The following is a 15,290-nucleotide window of genomic DNA, read 5'->3' as shown; positions in this document are numbered from 1 at the left end:
TGGGCTTGGCATCAACAATAGCTTTCTACAATCTTTAACAAATGCTTGGCAATTCAAACGTGAAACCCCTTACTATTACATTGGGAGGTTTTCAATATTCAGGCAATGTTAAAGTTTTGCAAAGACATTATTTATTGGAGAAAAATTACTGGAATACTTATATGGAGTCTCCACCAACATAATCTGAGAAAAAATTTCTCTGCAAGAAGGAAACGACTCCTCCATTGGGTTTTGAGCATGTTGAAGAATCATCCCCAAAAAGCAAGGAAATTTCGCCAATTTCAGAAAAAGACAAAGAACACTCGAAAATTTCAGGTTTTTCTTCCCTTTTTTCGTATATAAATTCTGATTCTGGAACAGAGGTTGAAGACAACCCAAATTTTGACCAAAACGACACTATTTTGGACAAAAAATGGGTTGAATTCAACCCCTGGAGCAAAAATCATGAAGATTGGAGCCCCTATTCAGACAACGCCATTTCACCCAAGTGGAACGGCGCCATACAACATCAATTCCAGAAGGCGCCTTTTGGCCCTTTTGGAAACGACGCCATTTTGCGTCCCTCCTAGAAGGCGCCTCAAAGCCCTTCTAGAAACGGTGTCATTTTGCAACCAAAATGAATGATGCCGTTTCAAAAGCTGCTGCACCCTTTCCTTCACATATGCAAAGCGACACTGTTTCACCACTAAATGGTGTCGGTCCATGAACCCTAGAAGGTGGAAGGAAAAAGCTGCACAACGTCGTTTTGGGATCCAATCCAGAATCTGCTCCAACTCGAGCCAGACCAAAGTGGAAGCACATGGCCCGTAAATTTATTCTCAGAGCCTAAGCCCAAGCCCAAAAGCTCAAGGCCCAAGCCTCCATTTCATCCGACCTGGTTGCTGACCCGGATCCGGAACCCATCAAGATTATCCAACTAGATTGTGCAACCAATCCAAGTGCTGACCCGGAAGGAGACTCGCGCACTATTCTGTAGCCACTAGGCTGTGCCACGTGGCGAGCGAAACCGTGGGTCAACTCGCCCAGTTTCGTGAGATCCTACCCGTTTCGCCAGACCCTCCCATTTAACCCAATTCCTCCAAACCACCCGGTTCACCTGAACTGCTCGGTCCATCTAAACCACCCAAATCAAGGCCCTTTCACTCTTTTCGATCCTTCTGGCTCATTTCATCCTCGATTCAAAGGATTCCAAAACTAGTGGAATGATAATTGGAAGGGGAAGAAGGTAAAATGTTTCTACAAAAAAAATTTTCACAGCAAAAATCAGAAAAAAACATTGGGAAAAAGGAGAATCTTCGCATCAAGACAATCAAGATGTCCATCAACCATTCGTTCGACCTTGTTCGTTGTCTCCTACACAACACAAGGAAGTTGAATTTACTATTCCTGATTTGGCTTAATCGGAGATTACAAGTGACCGACATTTAAAGGGTCTACATCCTTTAAGGATTGTTCGAACAATTGCACAACACCCAACGGATCCGTGGCCTTTGGACACAAATCGATACACTGTTCCTATATGGAGTGAACAGGTCTATTAGAATATATTCAGAATATATTTTGATATTCACCATAATTGCTGATTTGATATATTTTTCCTGTATTTATATATTGATATTATTCTGCAATATTGTACATTAATTCTGTGATTGTATTTTCTATTTTATCTGGCCTTATTTAACTGTAAATAGGCCTTTCTGTATATAATTCAATTCACACAGAAATATAGTATTCAGTTTTATCCCTATATTTCATAGTTTATTTTAATATGGTATCAGAGCCAGGTTTTGGCCTTGTTTAGAGAAGTAGGAAGTCAGTACGTTCTCCACGCAATTCAAAGGCTTTTTCGATCTTGTTTTGGTATAAATATTATACCAACAGACTGAAAAAGGTCTGATCTATCTTGTGGAGTTCTCAGATCGTCGTTTTGAAGTTCAACGCGCTTTCACGCTCCGTCGAAGTTTGTGTCACTGTTCACGCATCGCCTCAGTCGGCTGTTTTCAGAAAAATACTGCCAAAATCCAGATCGGAGGCTACCGATCTACTGGCCTAAAGAAAGTACGTGCCACCAAGAGACTCCACGCTCCGCCACAACTTTATGTGGAAATTCTCACCGTCGCACGCACTGTTGCCGGCCACCACGCGCCGCCCTTGTCAGCTATTTTCAAAAACAAATCTCAGATTCGTGATTGGAGGCTACCGATCTGTCGAACCAGTTGAAGCACGCGCACCGAGGAGTCACCACGCGCCGCCACCTTTGTAAGTTGTCTTTTTGAGCCAAGCATATTATCGAGACTAATTAAATGTGGACCCTTTAAATTGGAGATCAAACATATTATCGAGACTATTTGAACAATTACAAGGCTGGTCTCATTTATCCTCTAGACAACTGATTTCTCAGCTATCTTATTTTATTATTTGGTGTGTATAATTTAGAACCACATATTTATTTATTGTTGTAATTTTTCTACAGATACAATAGTAAGAAATTGTAATAATTAACTTTTATTACATTTATGGTATACAATCCACATTTTAAAATGGCTATAAAAAGCGGTGTAGATGCCTCTAAGGTTGTAAACCTTAACGACATCAATTTTAGAATGAAAACGGAAACTTTCTTATGTACTGACGCATTAGAAAATATTATACACTCTAAATTCTGTTAAACCAAAATTAGATGGTGAAAATGATGCATAGATTGTCAAGAAACAAGAAAAATGGTTAGAAGATGATTTTATGGCAAGAGCTACCCTTATTCACAGCAAGAAGGATAATATCATTCATTTTTTTTTTGAAGAACATGAAACAGCAAAAAGTATGATGGAAGCTTTAGATCAAAAGTATGGACCTAGATCTGACACACACACACAATTGTTATTTAATAAATATAACAATGCTCGTATGAAAGAAAATGATTATGTAGGTGATTATGTTAATCAAATAGAACTTGTTGCAAAAGAATTATCAAATGCAGGTCATCCAGTGTCAGACAAAATGCAAGTTACAACCATACGTAATAGTCTTCCTCTATCTTGGGAACATGTCGTAACTTCTTTGACACATAGTGGTAAAGAAATTTCCATGATATCTCTACTAGTGTTACTTGTGTTAGAAGAAGAGAGAATAAAGAGAAGACGAATAGAAGGGACAGCTACAAATCTACTGCTGGCAGTGCAATTGCACAAAACTCGCATGCGCCCACATTCCATGGAAAACCGAAGAAATTCAAACGAAGATGGAAGGGAAAACCGAAAAGCAACTTAAAAAAAAAGAGAGCATGCTATAGATGTGGAAAGACTGGACATTTTAAAGCTAACTGTTCGAAGAACAATGGGAGCAAGAAACAGAAAGAAATAGCTATGACAATTACTAAAGTACTGATGGCAGAACCGACTACAAATTCCTAGCGGATAGATTCTGTAGCTACTAGACACATCACTAGAAGTCGCGAATTTTTTTATTGATTTCAAGGAAAAACCCGTCAGTGAACATAAAGTCTACATGGGCAACAATACTTACAGTGATGTCTTAGGAGAAAGAAAATGTAAGATTTCTGTTAATAGGTCCATTATTGTATTATACAATGTCTTGTATGTACCTAGTATCCGTAGAAATATAATATTTGTACCCATATTAGATGACAAAGGATATAGTATAAAGTTGTAGTCTACATTAGCTGAGGGAATATATTAGTAAAATGTACTAAAGTAGATAATGTATACTTTATAAAAGTTGATAATAAAAATTCTATATCTGATTTTTTAAATGTGTCAATTGATAGTTCTTTCTTATGGCATTTAAGATTAAGTCACATAAATAAGGATAAATTAATCCGTATGAGCAAGAGTGGATTATTACCAAAAATCATTTCTGAGAATTTTAATATATGTGAATCATGTATTAAAAGGAGAATGACTAACACGTCATTGTCAAAACATTGGAAATCATTAGAATTATTGGAAGTTATTCATTCAAATATATGTGGACTTTTAAGAACTAAAACACATAAAGGAATGGAATATTTTATCACTTTTACTGATGACTATTCAAGATATGGACATATCTTGTAACATCCCGATATTTCTCTTATTTTATCTTGTAAATAAATCAAGTGTTACACTAAAATAATATCACACAACGGAAAAACTGTAATTATCAATACAAAATAATACTGTTAAAATACTTTTCTTTATACAAAATACCCATAACTATGCCAAACAAGGCCTTTATACAAATCTATCCAATTGTCTAAACTCTAGACAAACTCCTCCAAGTTGGAATCTCTGTAAATCTCAAGTATGAATTTCTAATCACAGCTGTAGCCAGAATGTAGCAAAGACTCATTTCCAAGCCAAATTGGGGTTTTAGTCTTATTTTTGGGCTGGGAGATAGACCTCCGATTTCTCTAGGATTACTAAGGCTTCTATGACTCTCCTAAACCCTATAAATAAACCTCTATGCATTTAAGAAAAAGGCAAACAAGTCTGGTGACAAAAAATTCACATATTTTCTCTCTAGTTTAGTTTTTCTTTAGGTTTAGGTTTTGGTTTTAGTTTTCATAGTCATATGGAGCTAAATTCCCAACTAAGGTTGGGGATGAGGCCTCACCGATGAAGAACAACATTACTTTTATGTAAGTCTTTATTTATCCGATTTTATTGAGTTTAATATTCAATTGTTTTACTTATTTTCAATATGTAGAGTGATTCTTGGATATCTTGTTGTGATTCAAGGATACATTTGATGATTTAAGATAATTCTACATAATTGATTAGTTGGCTTTATTTGTCTAAAAATTGGATATCCCTTGTGATTTGTTCTTCGGATATATTTGGTGTTTCAATTAAATTTTGATTCCTTTTCTGATTTATGTAATGAATTGATACATGGGATGATTTTGATTAATCTTTTGAAGCATAGTAAAACATATCGAAGATTTTAATTGTGAGAATTTCGGATTAATATTGATGAACATGAAGTATGTTGTTATGATTTCGTGAGTGTGAATTCTCAAACCTTAGTACCTTTATCTATTGTTTATTTAATTTAATTTATGTTTTGTGTTTTAATTTTCAAAACCCTTTTTGAACTAGGTTAGGATTTAATTAGTATAGATATATTTTGTTCATCAAAAAACAATTTCATGTGGGTTCGACCTTGCACTTGCAAAACATTATATTGCAAACGATTCGTGCACTTACGGGTATATTAAAATTTGCACAACATTAGTGTTGTCCCGAGGGACCTATAGTACAATACCGGTATTGTACGCTACTATACATTTCATTAGTGGCACGACCAAGTCCGACCTCGGGTGGCCCATACCAGCAATGATGTTCGTTCTGTAATGATCAACCATTAGGGAATTGCTGCGCCTGGTCACAAAACTATTGGATTCATAGCCCACATAACAATATACACATTTGACCATAAAACTAATATGTATAGTAAGCCCATGGCCATTATACCATACGTATCGGTGTACCATGTCATACGATGCAACTTATCTTGTCTGTATTTTACATTCATGCTTTTTACAAGTCTCACTTTGTTAACATATTCAACACAACGTTTTTCTCAAAATGCTAGAGTCCATGTGCAACAAGTGTAAATCGTGAGAGTCGCAAATATGCATGTTTTGATATACAAAATAGTTGTGTAATCATGAAAAATAATAGCGAGCATTATATGAGTTAAAACTTACCTGGGTCGTTTAAATCCTCCAAATATCCTCCAACAAGTTCGAGTCCTCCAAATCTATGGAAAACATTCTATTAGTCCTAATTCCACTAAAACAACCCTATAACAAGAAAACTGGAGCTATCAGACAGTCGACCAAAATAGCGTTCTTTGGAATGCTTTGGACCGTACGTCCCGGCTCGATGACGTACTTCCACTCCGAAGGATTTCAGGTAGAACCTCATTTTGTTAACTAGTCCTCCTATCCTCCTAAATTGACTTCCAAGGCTACCAAAAGGCTCTCAAAGTCTACCTATCTCAAAATAATGCCTCCATGAATAAGAAAACATGTTAAATCAAGAACTACTAAACCGTCAAGATTAAAGCTTAACCTAGCTAGAAACTCAAAAGCAACAACTAAGCTACCAATTAAACAACATAACATCTAAGAAACGAACTAGGCTTAAAGATATTACCTCCTTGAAGCGAAACTTCAAGAATCTCATTTCCTTCTCCACCAAAACAAACAAAATCTCACAAAACACACTCACACGGAGTTCTCGGAGCCTAGGGGCATAAATGAATGTGTGAGAGTGAGGGGGGTAGGGGGTATTTATAGCAGAGGGCGCTAACAACTTCTCTGAAAAGTAGCGGACATCCAGGTACTATTGGGGCATACTTCCGGTATTATTTACACAGCGGTCCAAAGGTTGCGTCGTACATCCAGGTATTACCCAAGGTGTACTCCAAAAGTAGCTTACATCCGTGTGGTCCCCAGCGTACGTCCGTGTACTATTGGCAGAGTATGGTGTACTATTGGCAGTATACATATGGTGGTCCCCATGCGTACTTCCTCTACTAATGACAGGAGCGTACGTCCACCAACCCTAGCGTACGTTTGGTCTGAAATTCTAAATTCTCAAAATGCCCTTTTAGCGGTCCTCAATGACCCAAAAACTCAAATTAACCCTCTAACTAAGCGACCTAAGCTTAGTTAATTATTTGGGTCACTAGACAACCCACCCTCCCTCCACCCCTGAGTGTGTGACTAGTTAAAAAGTGAATCTGAAGAATCACAAAGAGCTACGTCTGAAGCCTCAGCTGCATTGCGTCCGGACGACAAGGCTGAAGCTGAATTCCAGAGAGCTTCTTCTGTAACTTCTTCTGAAGCCGTCCGGACGTGAAGACTAAAGTGACTTCCCGAGAGCTTCATCTGCAGCTGTCCGGATGAGACTAGTCGAACAACATTCTAGAGAGCTTCGTCTGAAGTCTCGTCTGCAAGCCGTCCGGACGAGCCGTGCAAGAGAACTATGGTTTAGTAGTTTTAACCTAGTTCCGCCCGAACAAGCCTGTACCTCATCTGGACGCCTTGTGTAACTTTAATCTATTTTGAATAGAGTTTGAGTCTCATTAGACTAGGTGTCTGTAGTCTATTTATACAAAACCATACAGATTTGTAGGTGTACGAACTCTACATCTGGAGTTCGTGAGATTTGTACTAAGGGAGTCGTTGTTATAGAGCATTAATTCTCTCTCTTAGAGTAAGGGATGATTGATCATCCACGGTGCTAGAAACAATTGAAGTTAATCGGAGTTCCGGTAAAGGGAGATAAAGTAGAAGGAACAGTTCAGAGGTTCTAGGGGAACTACTGCGGTAGCAAATAAGTGGGTTGCTTGTCTAGTACACAGGAGTTTCTAGTCCAAAGGTTTTGTAAGTCTTTGACATTATGTAATTTCTTGTTATTCTACTATGAAGTGATTTTCTGGATTCAGTTGCATTGGAGAGATTTTACATTTAGAGAATTCTCTAAATAGTTTTCTCTTTATAATCAAATCTATGTGTCAATGATTGATTGATTCTACTTTCAGCATATATTTGTTGAACACTATGTTAATTCCCGATTGGTGTGATTTGGAGTCCTATTAGTTTTTTGACTTTTTATTTTTATTTTTTTCTAAGCCAAAATGGAAAAGTAGGGGAATGGTTCTCACTTTTTTAAAGCAGTGGAAAGGAACAAAGTCAAGCCATTATAATAACCAATCCTAAAATGCATTGAACACGCTCATCAATCCACCTCCCTCCTTCCTTTCTATTGAGCCATGGCTTTTTGCTCCTCTCTTCTGTCATCGAAACTACCTTTTATCAAACTCTTCCTCTTATTAGCCACCCTCAAGGGCGGGGTTGGACAGTCCTACACATCGGTCTTTAGCTTCGGAGACTCACTCACGGACACCGGAAACATATTCTTCATCAATCAGTCTTTTCAGTCTCTCTTCCCTCCGTACGGGGAGACCTTCTTTCACTACCCCACCGGTCGCTGCTGCAATGGCCGTCTAGTCATAGATTTCATTGGTAGGTATTTAAGCAACTGGTTTCTTCCATTTCAATATCGTACCAGATATATAATATTGTTCATCTTCTTTATATATCTCCTTCAATGGGCAGCTGAATCCCTTGGACTCCCATTTGTACAACCATATCTTGGGATTAATATTACAAGCATTGAAGAGGGTGTGAATTTCGCTGTTGTGGGAGCAACGGCATTGGACGCATCTTTTTTTGAGGAAAGGGGAATTGATAACGTATCTACAAACTTCTCTCTAAGAGTTCAGTTGGATTGGTTCAAGCAAATTCTTCCATCTCTCTGCAACACCTCTTCAAGTAAGCTTCTTTCTTCTTCTTCTACATTCCTTTTTCTTTCTTTTTTTTTGGTTGAAAAAAAATTAGCTTAATTAATTCCAAGTTAGGTGACCAGCTCCATGGAGGTGATTAAAATATTAAACAATTGATCATGGGGCCGATTGCTAGGGTTTTTTAAGAATGTGTTTTGCATGTGTTCCGTTTGATAATCAATCAGTTGTAAGTTGAAATAATTTTACCCACTACCAACACAATCATTGAAAACTTATGCGGCCATGCCATTCATATGTCAATATAATATGATGATGCGTTAGCTGGAGATGAGACAGAGAGACAGAGAGTATTCACAATAAAATACAATATTTTATTGTTTAATACTAATAATAGATGAGACAGAGAGTATTCACATTCACATTCACATTCACACTCACTTCTTAAATTTTAATCTAAATTTTAGTTAATAGGCTTTTTGTTTTTTCAACTTTATTTTAGTTAAAAACTTTTTAAATGTACTTCACATTTGATTTTTTATATTTTTTAATCTGTTTCATTAGAAAGAAGAGAAAAAAATGAAAGTGAGAAATAATTTTTTAGAGTAAAAAGAACTTTCAGAGTTAAGGTGTTCCCCAATACAAACTCCATTTTAAAGTGGAGATGATTAATTGAATGTGGGCTTTTTGGGAAGATTTTTTTCTAAATTTTAAATATCTAAACAAATACAAATGCTCTATGCTTTGAAGGCATACTAGAGTATTTATAGCACGTGCCTGAGATTAGTGACGGGGACCCAAGAACATCATCATTAAAAAAAAACAAAAAACAAAAAACTCTTCATGTCGTTTGTGACTTGTGAGCTTTTGAATGGCGGTTGGCCGGTTGGGCCTTCTTTGTATATACTTTAATTTCAACGAAGTTAATTAGCTCGGGGTCAACCAATCTTTGTACTTTAATTTCAACGAAGTTAACTCGGGGTCAACCAAAAATAAAACAAATAAAGGTACGGTTGTTGAATGATTTTGACATGGGTGGTGTGATAGTACTTTTATATATATACATATTTTTATTTTTAAATAGTAAGTGTAGGATGGAAAATTAATTATGACTATTCTACTTATGCGTGATCATAGTAACACTTACCTGTTAGTAACAGCATAAGAGAGGCCTAGATAGTGTGAACTGAAGGCGCTCCCTCAAGTCCGACTGAGCCATACTATGACCTATCTTTACCAGGACATTAATAGGAACCAAGGTGGCTAATACTAATCAGGCATATGTAGGGATTCTCCATTGTGGAGATTCAAACTCATGTCCTAGTATATATCTAATCACTTTGGGGATTTCTTTGGGCCATTGAACCACCCCTTTGATGATTAATAGTACTTTCAATTGAGTGACGGAAAAGACATAAGGATTTTGGGTGATAAATGGATTCCTATCCCCATATTTTTTTCTATTCAATCTCAACGTAGAATACTAGCGGAAGAGGCAAGGGTTGTCGAGCTTGCTAACCAAGATACAAAGTGATGGTTACTCACCCCCAAAAAAACAAAAAGAAGAAAGATACAAAGTGATGGAATTCCGATTTAATAAGACCAATCTTCAAAGAGGAGGAAGCACGCACCATTTGTCAGTTCCTTTTAAGTTCCTTGCAACCAAAGGACTTGTAAATATGGCAGGGCACAACTAATGGAGACTTCGGTTCACAGTGCCTATCATATGGAAAATGAATTACAATCATTGAGGTTAGGTGAAGGGTCCAAGCAATGTGAGGGAGATACAGTACTATGGAAGGCCATTTGAAATTTAAAAACCTCAAATGCAGCTAAAATGTTCACTTGGAGATCGTACAACAACTTTTTACCTTCGAAACAAAATGTATTTAAGATGGGTGTAGTTTCCGATACTCAGTTCCTATCTGCACTAAGGAAGATGAAACAGTAATGGAGTAGCCCTTTTGCGCAAGATGTCTGGGGGAATGGCACAAAGAAGTTCCAAAAAAGTTCTTGTGAGGGACTCACTTTTTACCACATGTTTGAGGAGATGTTGGGACGATGCGAGGATCTTAAGCTTTTGGCTGTGGCGGCGCGGAAAATATGGTTTAGGAGAAATTTCATGGTGCATGGGGGGAATTCCATTCATCCTAATCAAGTTTTCTGCGAAGCAACTCATTCTCTTGAAGATTTTCAGAGAGTTAATATATAAGTGAATGATTTATAGAAACAACCTCCCATACGTATGATTAAACTTAACTGGGATGTAGTTGTGGATAAATGTTATGGGCATATTGGAGTTGGACTCATAGCACGGGATTTCGAAGTCGAAGTTCTGGCTGCACGATGTTTTACAGAGAATATCTTAGTAGAACTTGTTGTGGATGAAGCTTCAACAGCTCTATATGCCGTGGAATTTGGACAGGAGATAAATTTTCTTGATTTAATTTTGGAAGGAGATGCCCTACAGGTTGTCAATGTTGTTAACGTTGAGAGCAAAAATTAGTGTAAATTTGGTCACACTGTGGATGGAATCAAAGCGGGAATTCATCATTTTCGTTCATGCAGAATAAATCAAGTAAAACAGGACACCAATTAAGCCGCTCATTAGTTGGCTCGTGAGGCCATTAAGTGTGTCATAGACTCATAGATATAGTTTAGATTAGAGAAATCCCAACATGTATCTATGGTATTGTCAGCGGGGAGAAATTAATCCATGTTTGATTGTTTGTTTGTCTATCAATAAAGGTTGAAATCTTGTTAAAAAAAAAAAAGTGTGGAAAATTTAATTAAAAAGAAATTGTAGAGAAATCTTTGTTATTTATTTCTAGATAAATTTTGCAAATGTCAGATATGGAAAATAGATCCTCTGGATTTTAACAAAGCATATCATGCCCCCAGATCTGATCTCAACCCCTCTGTTTTTTTTTTTTAACAAAAATTATCTGATTAAAAGCAAATAACATAAGGGTTCATATTCTGCCAAAAAACAAAATGTACGTTATTATTTCTAATTAAGAGCTTTTTTATTTTTTATTTTTTATTTTTTATTTTTTATTGGGTAATCTCATATGTTACAAGTGCATGTGAAGTGTTTTTCGTATTTTTCATCACATAAAAACTTTTTTTTTTTTTTTTTTTAAATGAGGGGGCAAACTGAAACCTAAACTTCAAAATAGAGTATGAGTTGTAATTTGTTAAAATTAATGAGGTAAATTTACAGGAACAAAATATTATTATTATTATTATTATTTTGTTTTTGCATATGAAATGCATGGTTATTGTAAGGAATTAATTAGTTATATTGTTTATAATGTACGTGCTGATGATTTACAGAATGCAATGAGACATTTGAAAGATCTCTATTTCTCATGGGAGAGATCGGAGGCAACGACTACAATTATCCATTCTTTATGCTAAGAAACATAGAAGAGATTCAAACATTCGTGCCACTAGTGATTAAAGCAATCGCTTCTGCCATTAAGGTAACAATTCATTGAATAGCTAGATTTACTTTTAGAAAACTTGGTATCAAACTTAGATTTTCTGTACTAGTAAAGAACGAATGCAAGTGCAGAAAAATACTCCATAAAATATTCTCATTTCATTGATTTTCTTTTTCTATTTCTTAACTCATAAAATTTATTCTTTCACTTTTTACCTATGACTTCCCATATAATTACGCCCCGTATGTATGGGCATGCATGTGCATAATCCCGAAGGACTAGTACTTGTGGTTGTGGATGTGCCAATTAGATTAGCTGATTAACTTTTAGGTGCACTTAGCGTGACAAACATGGTGACAATTAAGGCACACTTTCACGGAAACATCTTTCGATCCCAACTAATTATTGGATCATGATCATGATCTAAACATTGGGTTGCAGGAGTTGATTGATCTAGGGGCAGTGACTGTGATGGTGCCCGGGAACCTACCAATTGGATGCTCTGCAGCCTACCTAACATATTATGAGACTGCAGATAAGGAAGAATATGACCCAGAAACAGGCTGTCTGACGTGGTTAAACAAGTTTGCTGAGTACCACAATGAGGAGCTTCAAAAAGAACTAACTAGGATTCAAGCACTCTATCCTCATACCAATATCATCTATGCCAATTATTACAATGCTGCGATGCGTTTTTATCGATCCCCAACCCAATATGGTAACTACAATACTTTCCTAATAATTAATTTGTGTTATTCTTATTATTATTAATAATAATAATAATAATTTGAGTTATTTTGCACTTTTTTCGCCCACATAGCTTGAAATTGTATAAGTTACTTAGTAACGAGAAAAATGGAACGTACACATATAAAGTCGATTACATTTCTCACTTTAAAACGTCCTATATATAAGTTTATAACATCACATTTGTATATAAAATTGGGGGAGTTCTTATATATATTTATTGTGATTGAGAAGAGCTTAGAAGTCTTAAAATGAGAGTTCGAAAAGAAAAGAATAGAAAAAAGAAAGAAAAAATTTCACTTAACTCTCTTGAACTTTTAAAAGTACTTTTGCAATCATCTTCCTAGACTTATTAAAAATCTCTCAATTTAGTGCATACAACTTTAAAAAATTTGCAATGTTACCAATTTATTTGAATTTTCTATTAAATCCTAACAAATAATGCCAAAATACTAAAAATACTTCTGTTTAAAAAAAAAGGTCAAAGTAAAAATTTAGTGTCGGATTGAGGTTCCATTTTATCTTAGAATTTTTAATTAATAAGTTTTTTTTTGTAAAGGGACATTTCACTTATACTCATATTATTTAGGGCATGCTTGTGATTGAATTTGAGAAATGGAACTTCTAAGTAAAAAAACGCTTTTGCGCAAAAACTTCATTTGTAAGCTTTTGTCAAAAGTGTGTTTTGGCAATTTTTAGGCTTTTTGACATTCAAAAGTGCTTTGAATTTTTTTTACCAAACGATTTTTTTTTTTTTCAAATGAGCTTTTAGGGTGTTAAACACACTTTTGAGGTACATAAATGCAATCCCAAAGAGACCTTTAACCTTAATCCCAAATGGTATAGATGATATTTGGATATACTTACTAAATTAAGAGTTTTTAAAATTTACGAAGATAATTGCGAAAGCATTGAAATATATTCTATAATATCAAAAAGCTTCGATACTAATTATTACCAGCTACATGTCCATCGCAGGGTTCACCGGAGGAACACGTACAGCATGTTGCGGAGGAGGAGGGCCATACAATTACAACGCATCAGCAGAATGTGGCCAAAGTCCATTAATTCGTGCTTGTGATGATCCTTCACAGTATGTTAGCTGGGATGGCATACACTTAACAGAAGCCGCATATAGATTGATAGCCAACGCTATTCTTGAAGAAACATATATACAATATCATTCATCAAGTTAGTACAATTGTGCATTATTTCCCAAAAAGTGGCTGCTGGATATACATTCCTATAATTACTACACGAGTAAATAAGCAATATTGGTTGCATCTAAACATTTTATGTATTCCTTTGTATTCCTTTCTATGGTTGTTGGCATAAAAAATTATGAGTTAAAACAAATTAAATAGTCAAAAAGCTATTTTGGCTAGTCTAGTAGCAAAAATTTCTCGGAAGACTTCAAATTCAACTCACCAAAATGGCTAAAGATTTGTTGAACTGCTACATACAATGTTCAACAAATCATTAACTATATTAATAGTATAAAAAAATAAAAAATAAAAATATAGACCTTGTTCTCTCTTCTTTGGTTATAAGGAAAATAGATAAAGAAATTTGAAATGATAAAGTGAAAATAAATATCTAAAATGCTAAGTCGGATATAGTTGTTTTGAAAAATTAGATAGCTAAAAAAAAAAGAAGTGATTCTTTAGCTAAATATTTGCTGAGCCGAATGCATGTGTGAAGAAAGACTAATTCAATTTAGGAAACAACCGAAAACTCGCGATCGGGTTGCCTCATCTTTTGAAGTGTTGGTTGGTAACCAAAGCATCACTCCTTTATTTTATTTATTTATTTTTAATATGTTGAGAATGAAAATATTGGAAGGAAGATTCAAACTAATAACTTTCATTTCATAAAGCATAGCTCCTGATCGATTGAACTACCATTTGAAAATAACTTTTTTTTTAATTATTATATGGGGTTAACGCCCCATTCCCAACCCCCATCAAAAGTTACCATATTTATATGGGGTGTCGTAGATGGTATAAAAGATCATATCATCAGTATATTACTTGGGATTTGGGAACGACTAACTTTTTTCCCTTTCAGAGACATGAGTTAAACCCTTGGCTTTGTTTTTTTATTGTTAATTATTATTTTTCCCCTTGATTACAATTACAATTATAATTACAACTCTTTTGGCGGGAAAATGATTATCTTAATTTCAAAATTTCTCAATTTCTTTTATTTAATACATTTTAAAGGGTAATATTATCCAAAATTTTTAATGATGATAATGCATTAATTACAATACCCTTAAAAATACACTAAATAAAAAAAATTAAAAAATTTTGAAATGGAGAAATCCTTTTCCCTTTTGGCGGTGGCAAGTAGCAGCATTAAAGATGATCTTTGCAAGTAAAATTAGCGTGCGGCAATGCAAGTAAATAGCGTGAAATTATTAATGCTTCCCCATGCGGTCCGTTTCCTTGCGATCGAGCATGATATGGTGGAAACCAATCAAATGGTTACACCCATTATCAGCCATAGAAGATCATTAATGTGATCTCACAGAATAATCGGGATTTGGATTTAGCCAAAGACCAAAAAAGAAAAAAGAAAACGTATTAAGGTTGCTAAAATTGCCGTGATTTTTAAATGTGAGAAAAACAAAACCCGACAGAGGAAGAAGACAAAAGAATTTACCTCCTTAAACCTTAGTGTTAAATCACGCTCTTCCTAAAAGCTTAATCAGATAATAAATGGTAAATCTAATAATTTAAATAATATTTTAATACTCTTTATCACGCGTAATCTCAATTCACA

At 35.3% G+C, this 15,290-nt stretch overlaps 1 protein-coding gene across 1 annotated transcript; it reads left to right on the top strand.

Annotated features, from left to right (window-relative positions):
* Positions 1–7,782: 7,782 nt before the first annotated feature.
* LOC132169756 (GDSL esterase/lipase At1g28580-like) lies at positions 7,783–13,702 on the top strand. Its single transcript, XM_059580738.1, has 5 exons — positions 7,783–8,035; positions 8,129–8,344; positions 11,650–11,798; positions 12,201–12,477; positions 13,485–13,702. Exons 1-5 carry the CDS (start codon positions 7,783–7,785, stop codon positions 13,700–13,702), a joined length of 1,113 nt encoding a protein of 370 aa, XP_059436721.1.
* The last annotated feature ends 1,588 nt before the right edge of the window (positions 13,703–15,290 follow it).

Source organism: Corylus avellana, chromosome ca2 (assembly GCF_901000735.1).
Source record: "Corylus avellana chromosome ca2, CavTom2PMs-1.0".
Lineage (NCBI taxonomy): Eukaryota > Viridiplantae > Streptophyta > Magnoliopsida > Fagales > Betulaceae > Corylus > Corylus avellana.
Note: the sequence above shows the minus strand (reverse complement) of the source record. Positions and strands in the feature narration are given on the sequence as shown.